Here is a 21224-nt window from a genome sequence, read left to right as displayed (position 1 = left end):
GACACTCTGCACAGACACCCAATGAGACCCCTGAGGCATCGCAGCCCCCAGTTGCACTTATACATGATGAAGGGCCAGCCCCGGCTGCGTATTTTTTATCAGAAATGTATTTAAATGTATTTCTGGTTAATGTTCGTTTCTCATCGCAACGTTTATTTTATCACTTATTTCACCCCATTTTGTTCTGTAAAATACATCAGATTCTCCCCTTTGTATCCCCTGAGCTTTTCCCCGCCGGTTTCCACAGCCCCTAAACGTTATAAGACGCGCGTCCAGGGATCGGGAAATGAGGGTGGGAAGGAGATCCGTTTTCGCTTTTAATTCTCCGGCGTTTGGTAATTTTTATTTGATGCAAACAGTCAATAAATGAGGAAATCTCCCCGTAACGTGGTGACCCGGCCAGAAGACTTCCTCCAATAACCGCGCCAGGACCATGGCGGCTCCGCCAGCAACATGAAGCATCCCAACCCCCCGTTAATACCGGTTCCCGCCCGTTAATACCGGTTCCCGCCCTGTTAATACCGGTTCCCGCCCCGTTAATTCCGGTTCCCGCCCCGTTTCCCGTTAAGCCGCGTCGAAGGCATCTCCCACAATAAACCCGGAGAGTGAGAAACCCGGAGAAGGTCTGCAGGGAACGGGTGGTCAGCAGAGCTGGAAGTGGCTGGGAGACCCCGAGGTCGGGAAACAATGAATTTGATTCGCTGACTGCAAAGAGGGTCCAAAACATCCCGGAATTATCACCGAGGCAACAAGTCATTCCCTTGAACGCATCCGAGGCCATCTTCTTCTTAGCGATCACCCGGCGGCGCATGCGGCTGATGAATGTGTTGTTGCCGACGCGTTTTAAACACTTATTGGCTGAGGAGTTTTGTAAACATTTTCTTTTGGGGCAGAAAGGGCAGTTTGTGGTCACACGAGAGACCCCGCTTGGCTTTGAGCCGGGACCATGACGGGCACAGCGCCCATTCTGACCAGGTTGGAAGGGGTGACTCCAGACACCATTGCCGGTTCTTTTCTCGGCACTGGCGGGGGGTGTCCGTTTGGCCTGTGGACGGTGTCCCTGGGAGCCGCTGCGTTGTTGTAATAACTCCCATTCGCTGGGGCCATGTACGAGGGTAAGGACTGGCTGGACATGCTGGGAGTTGGCGTCGTGACCTGGGCTCTCTCGTTTGGTTTAAAGCCGACATTGCTGCCGGCCGCTGTGATAACCGACGCGCTGTCTGACGGGGACTTTGAATTGTAAGCCTTGTGGTCTCTGGTTGTGTTTACTGATGACAACGTGCCGTTTTTGAAGTCCATGTCGTTGCCCTTTGCCCAGGTCGTTGGTCTCGGGGCCTGCGAGTCCTCTCTGCAAAAGGACCGAAAACGTAGGAAAAGGTCAGATGATCATAAAAAACAAACATTATACTCACATAAATTAGCACCATTTAGTTAGAGGGGGGCCCAGACCATGTCATACAGGGGAAGACACCCCCAATATGTATCAGATGAAGCAGCCAATCAGAATGGAGGGGAATCGGTCACACGTTTATGAGAATGTTTTGTTTAGGCGATGGGATCCTGAGTATGTGACGTCACTCACTTGATCTCGTTCTCCACCTCCTCCTGTAATTCCATTTTCCTTCTTCTGTAGCAATAGATTAACCCGACCACCAAGATCACCAAACAGCAGATTCCAGCAATGGATCCTATAACGGCTCCTACAATCACAGCCGTTTTGGAATCTGGAAAAAAAAATAGATTTCAGGTTAGTATATACGGTACGCGAGGATCCCATCGGAGATTAATGTATAGGGTACTCGAGGATCCCATCGGAGATTAATGTATACGGTACTCGAGGATCCCATCGGAGATTAATGTATACGGTACTCGAGGATCCCACCGGAGATTAATGTATACGGTACTCGAGGATCCCATCGGAGATTAATGTATACAGTACAAGTGGATCCCAGTGGAGATTAATGTATGCAGAAGTGGATCCCAGTGGAGATTAATGTATGCAGTACAAGTGGATCCCAGTGGAGATTAATGTATGCAGTAGAAGTGGATCCCAGTGGAGATTAATGTATGCAGTAGAAGTGGATCCCAGTGGAGATTAATGTATGCAGTAGAAGTGGATCCCAGTGGAGATTAATGTATACAGCAGAAGTGGATCCCAGTGGAGATTAATGTATACAGTAGAAGTGGATCCCAGTGGAGATTAATGTATACAGCAGAAGTGGATCCCAGCGGAGATTAATGTATACAGTAGAAGTGGATCCCAGCGGAGATTAATGTATACAGTAGAAGTGGATCCCAGCGGAGATTAATGTGCTACTCACAGGAGGTGACATGCACGGTGATGTTACAGGACGAGCTCCCCGCCAGGTTCTTGGATGTGCACACATAGATTCCCGACATCTGGGCCGTGAGGTTCATCAGGGTCAGGGTTCCCTTCACAGCATCTGGATCAAAAATGGAAAAAAAATAAACATGAAACAAATCGATTGCCAATCACTCGGCGAGGCCAGTCCTGATTTTTCATTGGTGTCTCTCCCTGCACTGGATCCCAAACGGGCTTTTTACCCACCTGGCGTCTGATTTAAATTTTAGGGTAATTTCTCACCATTTCTGTTAATATTAAAGATGCGACAACAGCGCTCTGAATCAGACTGTAAGAGCCATAAGGACAACAAGACATGGAAGCCTGCACTTTGAGGTGTGATTAGAAAGCAAAGCTCTACAGCCAATGAGGGAGATTAACCCTTTCTCTGACGCATTTCTTACCCTGAGCCGGGGCAAAAAACACCTGGGTACTGGGTGCTGACCGTATCCAGGAGTAATTGGGACTGGGTTTCCCGCTCGATGATTGACAGCTAAGTGTCACGTTAGATCCGATGTAAGGAGTCCCGTGAATCTGACACTTCGGCGTGGATGGCAGGACTGAAAGGAATAAGACAGGACACACGTCACCTTCATTCTGGCAGTCACAGCAAAAGAAAACACTGAATTCACCTTGTTTTCAAAAAGGAGTTTTACTATTTTTCGCATGAAAAACATAAATAATTGCTGGCTTCTGCGATGAGCCCCCGAGACGCCCCAATAGCTGAGAAAATGATGCGTTATTGGCTCTTCAGGAGTTAAAAACATTTTCACAGGAATCGCAGGGTTTCTCCCCAGCTCGGGTCCGCGCATGCATCTGCGTTACATCGCGTGCCCAGTAATGACAGCGAGTGGTTGGAGTGGATTGTAGCCGTATCCGCCATATGGGTCCTCGGGGGTTAATGTCACGGAACGTCTCTTTCTTTTTTATACGCCATGAAGATTATCAGATATTTATTGGACTTTAATAAACGTGTCGGGGAGAGGATCCTGCATCCGTCACCCGGAGGAGAAGGTCCTCTCTGTCAGGATTCTAAATACAGCACAAGTACCCCAGTTTACCCACTAGGTGGCAGCAGAACACCATGTATCGCAGCGGGGGGTTCATTACCAGCATTTCATCTCATTAACCCTGTGTTACGAGGGGCCGGCCCTGGACAGCTCCCCCCCCCTGCACTTCGAACACAAGAGCTGACATTCATCGTCACAGTTGACCTCTTAGTGAATAAACCCCTAGAAATGAAGGCCACAGGAAGTGAAATGTGCCAATTAAACAGGCGCCATCGGGGTTAATGTGTCCTATTACCCACCTAACACGGTAACGTTAATGAGTCCGACGTTACTCCCCCCGGAGCTGCTGTCATCGCTCACGTCCACGTAGCATTTATAGCGCCCGGAGTCCATCTCCTGGGCCTTGGTTATTAAGATGGAGATATTCCTCGACGGCATGGGGTAGACGAAATTGAGGCGGCCCCTGAACTGCGGCTCCTCGATGCTGGTGACTTCCCCCAAATACTTCAAAATCTGGAAGTAACATCAAAAATAGCAAAAAACATTCAGAATTAGATTACATCCAATGAAGTGGGTGACGCTGCAATAAGTGCCCCCTCTGAGGTGACCGGCCCAGCGCTGTACCAGGGGCCGAGCGCTCGCCCCAGAGGGAACACTAAAACAGATACTAACGACAGGTAAGTCGGCAAGATTCGGCAGACGCACCTGGACCTCTTTATTGGGCGGCCTCTCAAAATACCAGGTGACGTAGGGTTTCTGCGTAGAGACGGAGGCGTACGAGACGGGGATCGTGATGCTCTGCCCTTCCACCACCACCACGGACGCCTGTTCTACGTAGACTTCCAATCGGGCGCAAGAGAAGCCTGTGAGACGCAGAACGCGTTAGCCACAAAATAACTACATATAAACGTTCAACGGCATGTAATATCCGCGGGGTTAACCTCATATACGGGGGGGGTTAACCTCATATCGCGGGGTTAACCTCATATACGGGGGGTTAACCTCATATACGGGGGGTTACCTCATATACGGGGGGGTTAACCTCATATATGGGGGGTTAACCTCATATATGGGGGGGTTAACCTCATATCCGCGGGGTCAGCTTAATGCGTACGGGCCGGTATTATGCCAAGGGCCAGCTCCATGCCCGTGGTCGGGGGACCTTGTGCTGAAGGCGCGTGGACGCCGTATAAATATGACAGTCAGAGAGGGCGGGAGAGGCTGCAGTTTCAGCGGCCGGGCGCATTCTTCACCTTAATAAATAACCCAGCGAGACGAGGATTTATGGCTGAAAAAGAGATAAAAGCCGTGGCGTCACCTGAGGGGCCCGAAACGCAGCGGGCGCCTGCCAGACAGCGCGGGGTCAGACCCTTTGTGTGCCAGAGGGGGGCACAATGCATCAGTGGCTGTTATTTCGCTCCCGGGACCCCCGGCACCCGGGGGCCGCTCAGTCGGGGGTGAATCAGAATCTATCGTTCGTTCTGCGGACGGATGGCGATAAGTCAATGATTCACTAAACAGATTTATTGGAGACGGAGGAATATTAACCCCTCGTTCCAAAACCAAGAAATAACGGGGGGGACACACAAGAAATTCCCTGTATCCGTCCAACTTACCGAGTACAAAAATCTCAAGTACCGCAATTAACCCTTTCCAGGTTCATCGGTTTTATCATCGAATACATGAAATAAAATGACTGTGAAAAGTTCCACAGAAAGAGAGAAAAAAAATCCTATCTTCTGCCGCTTGTCATTTTGGGACGTAAGAGAAGAGAACATGCGCGGAGCGTTTCCCCCCCAGGTCCGCACTTTCTGCTCCAAACCTCCTCTCAAGCGGAAACTGACTTATTCCGCCCCGGCGCCCGGAGGAGAAAGCGTTTAAGGAACCTCGATCCTGTGCGCCCATTAACCCTGTCAGTTCCAGAGGCGCGTAACGCCCGTCAGGCTATGACCGATTCCCAAATAAACTCTTTCCCATTAACCCTTTCCGCGGGGGGGCAACACTTTGCAAACCATGGAAACTAGAAGAGGAAGAGTCACAGCTTTTCCTTTAACGTCATTAAAAACGCAACAGCAATGTAACGGGGTAACCGAACGGGGAGGAATAACGGCTCAGACCCTGAGAACGGGAAGTTTAGATGGCTGCTCCCATGGTTTCTGATATTTATGTCGCTCATCTGTAAACATCGGGGTTATTTACATACTGTGTGACCCCGAGAATCTGCCCTTCACCTCCTCCCAGACCCTGAGATTGGGGTAAAAACCCAGAGACCAAACCCCGGGTCCTGAATCCCCCCCCAACTAAATTCCAGATAAAATGAACAGATAAAGCCGGTGCTTCTCCGGCGTCCGCGCAATCGAGGTCAGGCGCTCATTAATAAAATGAGGAGCACGATGGGGGTTATTGATGGTTTTCACAGAATGGCCTCGTATCGACAGGTCCGCGTTACTGGCTCCATTACCCGGCCGTCACCCGATACGCCCGGAGGACACAGCAGTCTCCGGCTCGGAGAAACCGATCGCTGTGACACGGCGAGGAGCCTCTATACCAGAAACGCAGATAAAAGAAACATAATTCCGATAAATATCCGACCCCCAAATATTCAATGACTCTGAAGGGCTCTGCTGAATCCCAGGCATCCGCCGGCCCCGGGACCCCTAGTCCTATAAAATACCCCCCGACCCCGGGACCCCCAGTCCTTTAAATTACACCCCGGGACCCCCAGTCCTTTAAATTATGCCCCGGGACCCCCAGTCCTTTTAATTACGCCCCGGGACCCCCAGTCCTTTAAATTACACCCCGGGACCCCCAGTCCTTTAAATTATGCCCCGGGACCCCCAGTCCTTTTAATTACGCCCCGGGACCCCCAGTCCTTTAAATTACGCCCCGGGACCCCCAGTCCTTTAAATAATGACCCGTGACCCCCAGTCCTTTTAATTTTCCCCCGGGACCCCCAGTCCTTTAAACTACGCCTTTAAAGGTCACAAGACGAGGCATTTCTGATGCTGAAGCCGTCGGGCTTCCTGTTCCATTCTTATCGGCCGCGGCTCAGGAAGCGCTGCTGCCGCCCGATACGGACTCCCCGGCCCTTCAAACGCCTGCCGAACAATGCGCTTCCCCAAAACAAACAGCGACGTTAACAGCGTTATAAATAGGCAGACAATGGCTTCCGGTAACTTCATGCCCCCCCCCCCGACCAGGAGAATTCACCGACGGACGGACGGGCGGACTTTGGAAAGATGTCGGACGCGTCGCTCAGATCCACAGATAACAGAAAATTCCCGTTAATTACAGAAAGTGCCCCGTAAACGGAATCCTTGCATTAATGTTGTGGTCTGGCTCTCTTGGTGTAAACGAGCGCCGGGGGCTGGAAGACTCCAAGGATGAGACAAAAACTTCAGACGTTTCCTGTCTTTCCGGCTCATTGTCTTAACTTTTCCTTCTAGATCTGAAGAGACCACGGCACTGTACCCCTATTATCTGTGTGAGACACAGCACTGTACCCCTATTATCTGTGCGAGACACGGCACTGTACCCCTATTATCTGTGTGAGACACGGCACTGTACCCCTATTATCTGTGCGAGACACGGCACTGTACCCCTATTATCTGTGCAAGACACGGCACTGTACCCCTATTATCTGTGTGAGACACGGCACTGTACCCCTATTATCTGTGTGAGACACGGCACTGTACCCCTATTATCTGTGTGAGACACGGCACTGTACCCCTATTATCTGTGCGAGACACAGCACTGTACCCCTATTATCTGTGCGAGACACGGCACTGTACCCCTATTATCTGTGTGAGACACGGCACTGTACCCCTATTATCTGTGTGAGACACGGCACTGTACCCCTATTATCTGTGCGAGACAGCACTGTACCCTTATTATCTGTGTGAGACACGGCACTGTACCCCTATTATCTGTGTGAGACACAGCACTGTACCCCTATTATCTGTGCGAGACACGGCACTGTACCCCTATTATCTGTGTGAGACACGGCACTGTACCCCTATTATCTGTGTGAGACACGGCACTGTACCCCTATTATCTGTGCGAGACAGCACTGTACCCTTATTATCTGTGTGAGACACGGCACTGTACCCCTATTATCTGTGTGAGACACGGCACTGTACCCCTATTATCTGTGTGAGACACGGCACTGTACCCCTATTATCTGTGCGAGACACGGCACTGTACCCCTATTATCTGTGCGAGACACAGCACTGTACCCCTATTATCTGTGCGAGACACGGCACTGTACCCCTATTATCTGTGCGAGACACAGCACTGTACCCCTATTATCTGTGCGAGACACAGCACTGTACCCCTATTATCTGTGCGAGACACGGCACTGTACCCCTATTATCTGTGCGAGACGCGGCACTGTACCCTTATTATCTGTGTGAGACACGGCACTGTACCCCTATTATCTGTGCGAGACACAGCACTGTACCCCTATTATCTGTGCGAGACACGGCACTGTACCCCTATTATCTGTGCGAGACACGGCACTGTATGTATAGGCGTGTATAGGGTCAGTGCATGTATGTAATGGCTGTTGGAGTTCTGTCGCAGTCAGTTTGGGCCCCATCGCTGGCCCTCGTATGGGGGGTTCATCTACTACACGGCGCGCACGGTGTCACCGAACCCTCGGACAACGACCCGGAACGTGCAAAGTCCCTGACGCCGTCCCCGAGGCTCAGCACTAAAACTCCAGAAGCGACGAGTTACATGAACTGAATGCGTTCCTTCATCTCCCCTTCTCTAACACCACACACTCACACTCACACCATACACTGACACACACTTACACCATACACTGACACACACACTCACACTCACACCATACACTGACACACACTCTCCACACACTGACACACACTCTCCATACACTGACACCACACACTGACACACACTCACACTAACACCATACACTGACACACACTCACACTAACACCATACACTGACACTCACTAACACCATACACTGACACACACACTCACACTCACACCATTCACTGACACACACTCACACTAACACCATACACTGACACTCACACTAACACCATACACTGACACACACTAACACCATACACTGACACACACACTGACACACACACTCACACTAACACCATACACTGATACTCACACTAACACCATACACTGACACACACTCTCCATACACTGACACCACACACTGACACACACTCACACTCACACCATACACTGACACACACTCTCCATACACTGACACACACTCACACTCACACCATACACTGACACACACTCTCCCTCCCTCTACGTTATCAGCGCAGCCTGCACTCCCCCCCTCCCTCCCGCGGTGAGAGCTGTAGGCACTGCGACTCGGTTTAAAGAGACATCGTGCATTTTATGCTAAGAAGAGGTGTTTTTGGCCAATATTTTTACTTTGAATAAATGTTTGTTATTTTTGTAACAGGCAAAACCAAATTAGGAAGATCTGAGAACAAATGAAACGCCGACAGACAATTCCCGCATTGTGTGAAATTCCTCTCTCAGCGACATTTTTCCTGATTAAGCGACTGTTAATAAGTGTGAGCGACGCTTCAGAGCCGGGACTGTCCTTAATGAGCTCGTCGTGGCCAAGTGGGGCAGAGGACTGCGGACCACAAGATAAAACTTAATTAGGGATCTGGGGCTTCTATGATGTCATCGTTTGGGTCACAAACTGCCCTCCTGGAGCCTCTCCCCGAGAGCGAGACTTCGCCGTGAGAAATGAATATTTAGGGGAATCAACATTGTTGGAAAACGAAGCTTCTTGGTGCAAACAGATGATTGTGCGCCATGGAAACGGGTTGGGATTCACTATTTAACACAATTGCACTGATGAAAGCTGTGAAACCCCCCAGATCTTCTGCTCTCGGACCGAGCACTGACTCCCTCCGCAAACAGCGGCCCCACGGCATCAGCCAGCACCGAGCACACCAACAGCACCGAGCACACCGCCAGCACCGAGCACACCGCCAGCACCGAGCACACCGCCAGCACCGAGCACACCGACAGCACCGCGCACACCGACAGCACCGCGCACACCGACAGCACCGAGCACACCGACAGCACCGCGCACACCGACAGCACCGCGCACACCGACAGCACCGAGCACACCGCCAGCACATGCATCTTATTGAATGTCCCCGAAGCCATCTGCAGAAATGCGGAGAGTACCGGGGCAGCCCTGGGGCACCCCCTAAAGTGACAGCCGAGTGATTAATATGCGGGGTTCTGTACCCTGCGCTGATCTCTGAACTAATCATCCGCCTCCTAATTATTAAGCTGCCAGCCATGCAAAAAGGGACGATTTGCACTCATTTCATCACCAAAAAAAGGGCTCAGAGACCCCAGAAAAATAAGCCCAATAAAACGTCCAATCTTGGGTCTGTGCGTGTATTTTTATAACACGCGTGCTCCGATGCCCCGAGCAGTCAGACGGCTGAGCGCTGCCTTAATCTCATCCACATATCTGTCGGGGACCCGGGGGGCTGCGGTGCCCTCCCGCCCTTGCCGAGCTCCTTTTGAGGTGAAAGGATTACATTAGCTGAGAATTAGCAGTAAAATCTTATTGGTGACCTTGTTACGGGGGGTTAGAGACCCTTTCTTAGCTGGGTCCATATGGAGTCTGAATCGATTGTCGGGTTATTAACCGGCTGCCGCGACCCCCAAATCCACGTGAATCTAAAAAAAAAAAACACAAACTCTTCCCTTATTCCTAATTATTATATAAAAAATCTTGGGTTACCGAGATCTCAGGTCCTCGGAGCGCCGGTATCGACAGGCGTTTGTTTTTGGTTTATTTATAATAATAATAATAAATAATAATAATAATATATAATAATAATAATAAATAATAATATATAATAATAATAATAATATATAATAATCTATAATAATAATAAATAATAATAATATAAATAATACGTTTGATTAAAGCACCGATGCGGGGAAAACTTATCAGGACGTCGCACGAGGGAAACGATGTAACAAACGATGTCTTTTTATAAAACCAGCAGATTTTGAAGATATTTTGAGGAGTAACCGCAGTACTCAGCCCCGGCCTCTCACCGGTTGATCTGTCGGCTCTCAGTGTACTCAGCGCTGTACCCAGCAGCTCTATGCGACGTGCGCATTGAACTCAGCAGATCTCCATAGCGAACCTGGTCTTATTCAGAAGAACATGCGCCATTTAAACGGTTGATTCTAAATATATGGATACCATATTAATGGCTCCTCTTCATCCTATCGATTATTATCTGTGTGCCCCCCACACATATACATTATTAACTACGCATTACCCTGGGCCAGCTTGGCATTCTCACCAGAGGAACAAGTCAGATTGGCCCCCACAGTGACGTATTATGAGGGAGGTGAAACGTTTCTCACAGTTTAGTGAATAAACCCTCTGAGCCCTCAGCAGGACCCTTTCTTTCTCAGAACATTGCAGGGGTCTATGCTGCGTCTCTCACACACGTGGCATTCACTAACCCCCGGTGCCAGCAGCGAGTGGGGTCCCTTTATAGCAGGGTCTGGCCTGGATACGGGGGGCCGAGTAACCTGGATGAGTAGTAGTATTATAATAAATCGTTACAATAAAACACGCTCTTGTGAGTTTATTCACCATGACGACATCTGGATTCCGCAGCACCGGAGACCAGCTGGCGAGAAGACTTTACGGCTCAATCAGACTCTTCCTTAATCCCGTGTTCTCCGAGCGAAGAGATCGAGAATTAAAGGGACACGGACTCCCAGAAATTCATCTAAACCCTCAACCTGTCAACAAAACAACAACCCCGCCAGCAGCTGAGATCCGGGGGTCTCACAGCCTGGGTACAATCTATCCGGGGTAATACTCCACTCCTACGGGGCTGAACGTTACATTCTAGCTCCAGAATCCAGTTACAGCTGAGTGTGTGAATAAGTGAGAGAGCGTGTCGGTGCGCGGCTGAGTGTGTGAATAAGTGAGAGAGCGGGTCGGTGCGCGGCTGAGTGTGTGAATAAGTGAGAGAGTGGGTCGGTGCGCGGCTGAGTGTGTGAATAAGTGAGAGAGTGGTTCGGTGCGCGGCTGAGTGTGTGAACTAGTGAGAGAGCGGGTCGGTGCGAGGCTGAGTGTGTGAATAAGTGAGAGAGTGGGTCGGTGCGCGGCTGAGTGTGTGAATGAGTGAGAGAGCGGGTCGGTGTGGCTGAGTGTGTGAATGAGTGAGAGGGTGAGTCGGTGCATGGCTGAGTGTGTGAATGAGTGAGAGAGCGGGTCGGTGCACGGCTGAGTGTGTGAATAAGTGAGAGAGTGGTTCGGTGCGAGGCTGAGTGTGTGAATAAGTGAGAGAGTGGTTCGGTGCGAGGCTGAGTGTGTGAACTAGTGAGAGAGCGGGTCGGTGCGAGGCTGAGTGTGTGAATAAGTGAGAGAGTGGGTCGGTGCGCGGCTGAGTGTGTGAATGAGTGAGAGAGTGGGTCGGTGCGCGGCTGAGTGTGTGAATGAGTGAGAGAGCGGGTCGGTGTGGCTGAGTGTGTGAATGAGTGAGAGGGTGAGTCGGTGCATGGCTGAGTGCGTGTAATTCACTACAATAAAATTGTTGTTGGCTGAGATATTAGAAATGGTTCCCTCCGGACCCCCTTAACGCTCGTTGCTCTTTAATGCAGAATTCAGTTCTATTCGGTGTTACTTTTAGCAGCTTTCTGAATCTTCTTCCCGGAATAAATGCGGGTAACGCGGAGGGCGAGAGCGACTAAACGCGGCGCCAGACCCCGGGGACGCCCCAGGGACCGCAACCTGTGAAGACGGGAAATTATCGCTGGGATGTGGTGACAGGAAAACACGATTCCGATCTCCCCGGATTAACAATAAGAGCCGAGCGAACGTGTTAAAAGCTCTGGGAGCGAAGTGTGACAGAATGAGACTCCTCGTTACCCAGCACTGGGGGGGAATAACAACTGAATAGAACTGAATTCTGCATTAAAGAGGAACGATCGTTAAGGGGGTCCGGAGGAAATTTCTAATATCTCATTATTGTGGGCCAAATAACACATAGGGGGCACAGTTTGCGATCTCTCTCTATGATGAACCCCGGGGGGTAAATATTTGGGGCATTTGAAAATAATCTGTGCAGACAGACAGGCGAACGGATGGACAGGTGATGACAGACGGACATTACGTATTATGTATGGAAATGAACACAAGGATGATGTGAAATGCAAACACTCCCCGACCCGTCACAGAAGTCCCAACACGCAGCACCTGTTTATTCATAACCAGAGCCACCAGAGTCCGATTACAGGTGAGAAGCTACTGGGCAGACAGGAAGGTAAATGCCCCCGGGGTGTGGGGGGGCAGAATGATCAGCGGGAGGCACTACCCTATAAACAGACTAAGCAGCTTTTAGGGGGGACGGGAAGGGGAGAGGGATTTGGGGGGTGAGTGATGAGATCAGAGCGTGGGGGCATGAGGGGCTGGGTTAGGGTGTGAGGGCAGGGAGGGGTTCGGGGGCAGGAGGGGTTCGGGGTTGGTGTGGGGACAGATACAGCCGGTTTTGCTATTTTTAAGCACACTATGCACAGCCGTGTTACGTGTAGAAAGCGTGTTCCCTGCCTGAGGCGTGTCCAGAGGGCAGGGATTTGGTGTCTGGACTCTGAGCTCCTCAATGGGAAGAGATTTCATTTCAAGAACAAAGAGAAGTAAAACAGGACGAGAAAGTCAACAAGAGACACCTGACGAGCCGGCCGCTCACACCCACGACATGCGCAGGCTGCGGCCCCTCACACCAACGAAACGCGCAGGCTGCGGCCCCTCACACCCACGACATGCGCAGGCTGCGGCCCCTCACACCCACAAAACGCGCAGGCTGCGGCCCCTCACACTCACGAAACTCGCAGGCTGCGGCCCCTCACACCCACGAAATGCGCAGGCTGCGGCCCCTCACACCCACGAAACGTGCAGGCTGCGGCCCCTCACACTCACGAAACTCGCAGGCTGCGGCCCCTCACACCCACGAAACGTGCAGGCTGCGGCCCCTCACACTCATGAAACTCGCAGGCTGCGGCCCCTCACACCCACAAAACGCGCAGGCTGCGGCCCCTCACACCCACGACATGCGCATGCTGCGGCCCCTCACACCCGCGACATGCGCAGGATGCGGCCCCCTACACCCACAAAAAGTGCAAGGCTGTGGCCCCCACATCCGCGGCCCCTCTGCGTGCGCTCACATTCAGCGTGTCCGCTGCGTGTGCTCACATGCAGCGTGTTGGCAGCGTGTGCTCACTACAATATCATTATTATTTCTAACGGTGCGCGCAGCACTTTACACAATACATGGCTGACCTGTACTGTGCAGAGGGCTTGGCTCAGAAGCTGGCAATCAGCACCAGAGCCTTTGTTTCTCTCAGTAAACTGCCCCAGGGCAGCGAACTCCCAGCTAACGCGGAACGCTGACTCCTGCGCGAGGTATAATGTCGCTCCATAAATAATAAATGTCCAGATCATCGTGCAGAGACTGAGCCGCCGGGGTAACAGGGAACATTCTGGGGCAGAAGGGCAGAATATCGGGGCAAATAAGAGATGACACCGAGATAATTCTGACTGACCCACGTTACGCAGAAACGACCCCCCGGGGTGACCCCGCGGTGATCGGTGGTTCAGTTGGGAGGTGAAACGCGCAGGTTCTCCGCACGCACTCCCCGGACACCCGGCTCCTTCGGAAGGCTTGACAGCTGCTATGAAATATTTATGTAATTGCCGGGCCGTCAGCGACTGTCCGAGGGAACGGAGCTTTGAGAAAGTTCCCTGGTGCATTTCTCACGACCCCTGGGCCAGAAGTAGCTGCATCCTCCGGGGAGAAAATATCTGGAGATGTGACATTTCTGGAGAACATTCCGGAGCGTTCCAGCAGCCGAGTGCCAGCCGACGTCAAAACCAACCCGGGCTCTGTATAAATGTATAAGGAACGCTTCCCGCACGTCTCCCATCGGGGGCCACGTCTGCCCTGAAGAGACGCAGCAGGGAGGTGGGGCCCAAGGGGACATTGTGGTCATTTTTGGGGCCAAAGATACGTCTCAGGTTCCTAAAACAAGACCAGCTCATAGATCCGCCACACAGGCGTCCAAGTCCTCAGGGGGCCCGCGATACCCGGCCTCAGGGGGCCCCTTTTATTAGATGAAATGACCTCGGGGGTCCCGCGTGGTTATGGGACTCTGCATGTTACTCTACTACTTTCTTCCCTGATACAGCAACATCCAATCAGCACCCTGGGATCAGCCAGCACGGAACATGCCGTAACCAATGCGGGAGAGCGTTTCACTCCTCTAATACCCCTCCTGGGTGTCTCTTTACACACAGCATTCACCCCAGAAAGTAAGGCGGAACACCCCTGTCTCGGAGGACCCCGCGGGCCTCTGAGGATGGGCGGCGGATCGCGCCCCATTAACCTGGGCATGGTTTTTGTGAGGTCTGGAAGCGGTTAATGGGAAGCGGTCGGTTTGTATTAGCGTCGAGGCCCCAGATTAGCTCTGTCATTAACCTCGTTTTCCAGCAATCCGGCCTCCAGCAAACCTCTCCGGCCCTAAGCTGCTCATTACTGCCGACGTTTAATGAAATTCTCCGCTTCATCTTCTTACTTCTGACTCTAAACCAAAGGTCAGAGACTTCTCATCCAGGCGGCGGCTCGGACAGCTCGATTTACTAAGACGCGGTAAACGGGAGAGATCTCAGCGGTCTCCTTAGAGGTCGCATAATGACTTCTCGACGCGTTGTACTGGAGAGAAATCTCACCCACTTACCGACACTAGTAAATCCCGTCTATAGTATCGTGGGGGGGCAAAGAGAGAGAGAGAGAGACAGGCAGAGAGACAGACAGGCAGAGAGACAGACAGGCAGACAGGCAGAGAGACAGACAGGCAGAGAGAGAGACGGGCAGAGAGACAGAGAGAGAGACAGGCAGACAGAGAGAGAGACATGCTAGTAGAGAGACATGCAGGCATTCAGGTAGACAGGCAGGCAGAGAGAGAGAGACAGGCAGGCAGGCAGAATGCAGACAGGTCTGCAGCAAAACATTTGCATACAAACGGCAGGTAAATGGGGCATTATCGGCTTAACGGCTCCGTAAATTCAGGTGTCAGAGCGATAAAACCCATTACCATAAATTACAGGGCATTAACCAGCGGCGTGCCGGAGATCTCTGTGCGGAGGATTACATAGTACATACGTGGGGTACATACGTGGGGTACATACGTGGGGTACATACGTAGGGTACATACGTGGCGTATATTTTGGGACTACTGGGGTCTGCCCCCGAGGGCTCAGAGATTCACAGAATAGAGGGGCTGCAGGAAGTGGACGCTCTCTCTGTTTTGTACGTCGCTACAGATTTGGCGGCGCCTTCTGACTCCAAAAACAGATTGAGGAAAGATTTACCCCAAGTTACCCTCCATGGGGCAAATCCTTTTCTCACATAACAACATGACACGAAATAGACGCATTTCTGCAGAACTCACCAAATTCTCACAACAGCCCCCGTCCCCAGAGATACAGCACCCTGATACCCCCTCACGACAGCCCCCGTGACCGGAGATACAGCACCCTGATACCCCCTCACGACAGCCCCCGTGACCGGAGATACAGCACCCTGATACCCCCTCACAACAGCCCCCGTCACCGGAGATACAGCACCCTGATACCCCCTCACAACAGCCCCCGTCCCCGGAGATAAAGCACCCTGATACCCCCTCACAACAGCCCCCGTCCCCGGAGATACAGCACCCTGATACCCCTCACAACAGCCCCCGTCCCCAGAGATACAGCACCCTGATACCCCCTCACAACAGCCCCCGTCACCGGAGATACAGCACCCTGATACCCCCTCACAACAGCCCCTGTCCCCGGAGATACAGCACCCTGATACCCCCTCACAACAGCCCCCGTCCCCGGAGATACAGCAGCCTGATACCCCCTCACAACAGCCCCCGTCCCCGGAGATAAAGCACCCTGATACCTCCTCACAACAGCCCCCGTCACCGGAGATACAGCACCCTGATACCCCCTCACAACAGCCCCCGTCCCCAGAGATACAGCACCCTGATACCCCCTCACAACAGCCCCCGTCACCGGAGATACAGCACCCTGATACCCCCTCACAACAGCCCCCGTCACCGGAGATACAGCACCCTGATACCCCTCACAACATACCCCGTCCCCGGAGATAAAGCACCCTGATACCCCCTCACAACAGCCCCTGTCCCCGGAGATACAGCACCCTGATACCCCCTCACAACAGCCCCCTTCCTCAGAGATACAGCACCCTGATACCCCCTCACAACAGCCCCCTTCCTCAGAGATACAGCACCCTGATACCCCCTCACAACAGCCCCCGTCCCCAGAGATACAGCAGCCTGATACCCCTCACAACAGCCCCCGTCCCCGGAGATACAGCAGCCTGATACCCCTCACAACAGCCCCCGTCCCCGGAGATACAGCAGCCTGATACCCCCTCACAACAGCCCCCCTCCTCAGAGATACAGCACCCTGATACCCCTCACAACAGCCCCTGTCCCCGGAGATACAGCACCCTGATACCCCCTCACAACAGCCCCTGTCCCCAGAGATACAGCACCCTGATACCCCCTCACAACAGCCCCCATCCCCGGAGATACAGCACCCTGATACCCCCTCACAACAGCCCCCATCCCCGGAGATACAGCACCCTGATACCCCCTCACAACAGCCCCCATCCCCAGAGATAAAGCAGCCTGATACCCCTCACAACAGCCCCTGCCCCATACAGTGACTTACCGATGAGGCAGGGCAGAATGCCCAGAGCTGCCCCCCACAGCCTCCGTGCTGCCGCGGTGCCCATTCTGTGCCCGGCTGGGGATCCTGTCAGGTCCCGGGGAGTAATCTTCTGCTTCCCGCTCGGCTGGGGTAACAATCCGAAGTGGGGCAGCGGCAGGGGGTAAGAGGACACCTGCAGCCAGTGACAGCTCCCGACTACCCCGACTCACACTGCGTACTCCCTGCAACTCCGCCGAACTCAGTCACCTCCGGGAGTTAAAAGCCGCTGAGAGCGACCCCTGTGGCCGCCGGGGGCAGTGCAGGCCGAGGGCAGCAGGTGCTCCGACCCAGGGTGGGGGCAGCAGGGAGGGGGAGGCGGCAGGGAGGGGGCGGCAGCACGGGGGGCAGCAGCAAGGGGGCGGGGGGCAGCATCATTAAGGACAGTTTACAAACACAAAGTATAATAAGATCTGCACGAGATTTCGGGGCCCCTCGTGGCCTCCATTCCCTCCTTGTTTTGGAGACCCTGCGCCTCCGCTGTATATTCAGGAGCTGTATGCCTATCCCATGTTAAAATACCCTTGCTGTATTACCCTCTACCACTTCTGCTGGGAGGCTGTTCTCCTTATCTGCCGATATTAATACATCTTCATATTCTATACTCTGTATATGTTCCTGCCTTATGTATGCGCCGGCTCCGGGCTTTAAGTGATGGGAGTGGGAGGTGGAATGGCAGGTGGGAATCCGGACCGTTTGTGGGAATTGGCGCCCGTTCAGCCGTTTGTGAGTCAGGATCCGACGTTGGACGAGACGCCCGGCTCGCACTCTGCCTCCAATTCATCCCCAAGGTGCCCGGTGCGGTTAATGTCGGGCTCTGTGCAGGTCACACGAGTCTCTCAGGGGCCACAAGGTATGAAGCGTGTGATTGTCCAAAATGTCTTTGTGTCCTGCAGCATTAACATTAACCCTTCACTGGAGCCAAGGGGCCAAACCCAGAGAAACCTGAAAAACTGCCCCAGACCGCGACCCCTCCCCCGGCAGGTGCTATGTGTTCCTGCGGGCAGCGTTCTCCTGGCATCCGCCAAACCCAGACTCCCCCGTTATCTCGCCCGTCGGACCCGCGCGTTATCTCGCCCGTCGGACCCGCGCGTTATCTCGCCCGTCAGACCCGCCCGTTATCTCGCCCGTTATCTCACCCGCCAGACCCGCCCGTTATCTCACCCGTCAGACCCGCCCGTTATCTCGCCCGTCAGTGAATCTGATTTATTACCGGAGACAAACGATTATCATATCGTAGAATTTCAAACTCAATGAAAAGATAACGAGATTGCCCATATTTGGGTACAAACTGTGTGCAAGGGGAGGCAGCCGCGGCTGTGACATCACGCATCGCTTATGTCATTGATTCTTTACCGATCGTGTGTCGGCTGGGATTACTAAGATTTTGTTTTTCTTTTACCGAAGGATGAAGTCGGATGTCGTGCTGAGATTTTGAGACAAAAAGGGGTCGTTTCTGACAAAAACACAGGAAATGTCGATTGATTCTTGAGAAAGGAGTTTTCCCGGCGGAGTCTCCTCGGGGAGCGATTTGCGTCTCCGGCTACTTTTGGAATTCTTATCTCGGCTGCCACGACTTCCTCAGCGGGAACGTTTCCTTCCCGGACACAATCACACACCATGACACACCATCACACATCATGACACAACATCACACACCATGACACACAATCACACACCATGACACACAATCACACACGATGACACACAATCACACACCATGACACACCATCACACACCATGACACACAATCACACATCATGACACACAATCACACACCATGACAGACAATCACACACCATGACAGACAATCACACACCATCACACACAATCACACACCATCACACACAATCACACACCATCACACACAATCACACACCATGACACACCATGACACACCATCACACACCATGACACACAATCACACACCATGACAGACAATCATACACCATCACACACAATCACACACCATGACACACCATGACACACCATCACACACATGACACACAATCACACACCATGACACACCATTACACATCATGACACACAATCACACACCATGACACACAATCACACACCATGACACACCATCACACACCATGACACACAATCACACATCATGACACACAATCACACACCATGACACACCATCACACACAATCACACACCATGACACACAATCACACACCATGACACACAATCACACACCATGACACAAAATCACACATCATGACAGACAATCACACACCATCACACACAATCACACACCATGACACACAATCACACACCATCACAGACAATCACACACCATGACACACAATCACACACCATCACAGACAATCACACACCATGACACACCATCACACACCATGACACACAATCACACACCATGACACACAATCACACACCATGACACACACCATCACACACCATGACACACCATCACACACCATGACACACAATCACACACCATCACAGACAATCACACACCATGACACACAATCATACACCATGACACACCATCACACACCATGACACACCATCACACACCATGACACACAATCACACACCATCTGTGGTCAGTTCACTTAATGTTGCGGCGCCATCGTACCCGACAGCGAGAACTTTAATTCGAATCAATAACTTGTGTTTTGTGGTTGGGGTAGTCTGAAGTTGCCCCAGCGTGGTGTAGATTTTGGTATCCCTGTACGTGGGGTCGTTTCCCCGGCAGCCGATTGGCTGTAGCGATAATCAGATTATTAATTCATGTTTCACACAGCAGGGCTTTGCCTTTTTGTGCCTGGGGGGGCAGATCCTGTGTCTGTCCCGTGGCAGAGAGGGACATCGTTCCTACTTGCCCCATGAGTGGATTGCCTGGGTGCAATAGGCATCTGTTTAGTCACCTTAGAGGGGTCACAGCTACCTATAAATCAGAGGGCCCCCGGAAACTCGTATAAACCGGATGGATTTCCAGAAGGAACCGGTGCGAGAGACTCCCGGGTAACCGGCGGCAACCGGCGTGCAGCTCCAGCCGCATTTATACCAAAGGTAATCCCGTTATTTTATAATGAAGAGGGATGATCCCCGCCGGGGGCAGAGAAAAGAGTGATTGGCAGGTCGTGGAATATTCCGGGTTCCGGGGAGAGGGTGACATGTTTTTTTATTGAGTCAGAGTGAACCCCAAACTCACACTCACATAGAGCGAGAACCTAAACACAAACTGCCGCTATATAAAAATCCTCCAAAAATCCGGGAGGGAATGACAGAATCGTGAGCGAGAGCCACACGAGTCTCCCGGACGTGCCGCAGAGTAACCAAAAGATTCAGAACGAATGGCTTGACTCCATGCCGGCGACCCCAATACCCAACCGGCCAAAAGTCTTCCCGTATGAGCCAAGACTTCAGGAATAAGCAGCGTCCTTCCAGAGAAACGATAAAGGTGGAACTAATGTGAGCAGCACTCGTACCCACTTCAAAAATACTAAAAACGCGGACTCTCTCCGCAGCCTGGCTACCGGCGCATTCCATGTAAAGCTGCAGCCATGCATGAAGAGAAGAACGCGCCGGGACTGGAGCTGCCTCCGAGGGAGACGTCTCCTTGACACAGAACGAGGTCTCTAATTCGCTTTAAATAATAAGACGTTCTCCCCGGGAGAGACCGTAACGCTCACATTTACATAGCATGAACTCTACAGACTTCCAAACAACTACCATTAACTCTTCGTGGTCAGCATGTAAAAAACAGAAAAGACACGGAAGAAACGGCTCTTATTCACTGGCCACCCAAGTAGCCCCTCCGCTGGCAGCAGTCACCCTCTGCCACAAGCGGCCCCTCAGCTGGCAGAAGTCACCCTGGGCCACAAGCGGCCCCTCAGCTGGCAGAAGTCACCCTGGGCCACAAGCGGCCCCTCAGCTGGCAGAAGTCACCCTGGGCCACAAGCGGTCCCGCAGCTGGCACTCCTGGCAGTCCTGACATTGTTGCAGCGCACACCTGACACCTAGTG

General features: G+C 52.3%; 1 protein-coding gene across 1 annotated transcript; it reads right to left on the bottom strand.

The window, feature by feature from the left end:
- Positions 1-877: 877 nt before the first annotated feature.
- Positions 878-17431, bottom strand: ESAM (endothelial cell adhesion molecule). The gene is made up of 7 exons (XM_053451929.1): positions 17185-17431; positions 4078-4235; positions 3672-3885; positions 2767-2922; positions 2322-2444; positions 1583-1724; positions 878-1348 (listed from the first exon to the last, which is right to left on the bottom strand). The coding sequence occupies exons 1-7, from the start codon at positions 17246-17248 to the stop codon at positions 910-912; spliced, it is 1296 nt and encodes a 431-aa protein (XP_053307904.1). The 5' UTR covers positions 17249-17431; the 3' UTR covers positions 878-909.
- Between the last annotated feature and the right edge of the window lie 3793 nt (positions 17432-21224).

Source organism: Spea bombifrons, chromosome 12, assembly GCF_027358695.1.
Source record: "Spea bombifrons isolate aSpeBom1 chromosome 12, aSpeBom1.2.pri, whole genome shotgun sequence".
Classification (NCBI taxonomy): domain Eukaryota; kingdom Metazoa; phylum Chordata; class Amphibia; order Anura; family Pelobatidae; genus Spea; species Spea bombifrons.
This window is presented reverse-complemented; position numbering and strand designations above follow the sequence as displayed.

Coding starts and splice junctions, on each gene's coding strand:
- ESAM (XM_053451929.1), bottom strand. CDS start 17,248: ATGGGCACCGCGGCAGCACGGAGGCTGTGGGGGGCAGCTCTGGGCATT. Junction 2,923..3,671: donor CATTAACGTTACCGTGTTAG/GTGGGTAATAGG, acceptor TATTCCTTTCAG/TCCTGCCATCCACGCCGAAG. Junction 1,349..1,582: donor GAGGTGGAGAACGAGATCAA/GTGAGTGACGTC, acceptor GTCCTTTTGCAG/AGAGGACTCGCAGGCCCCGA.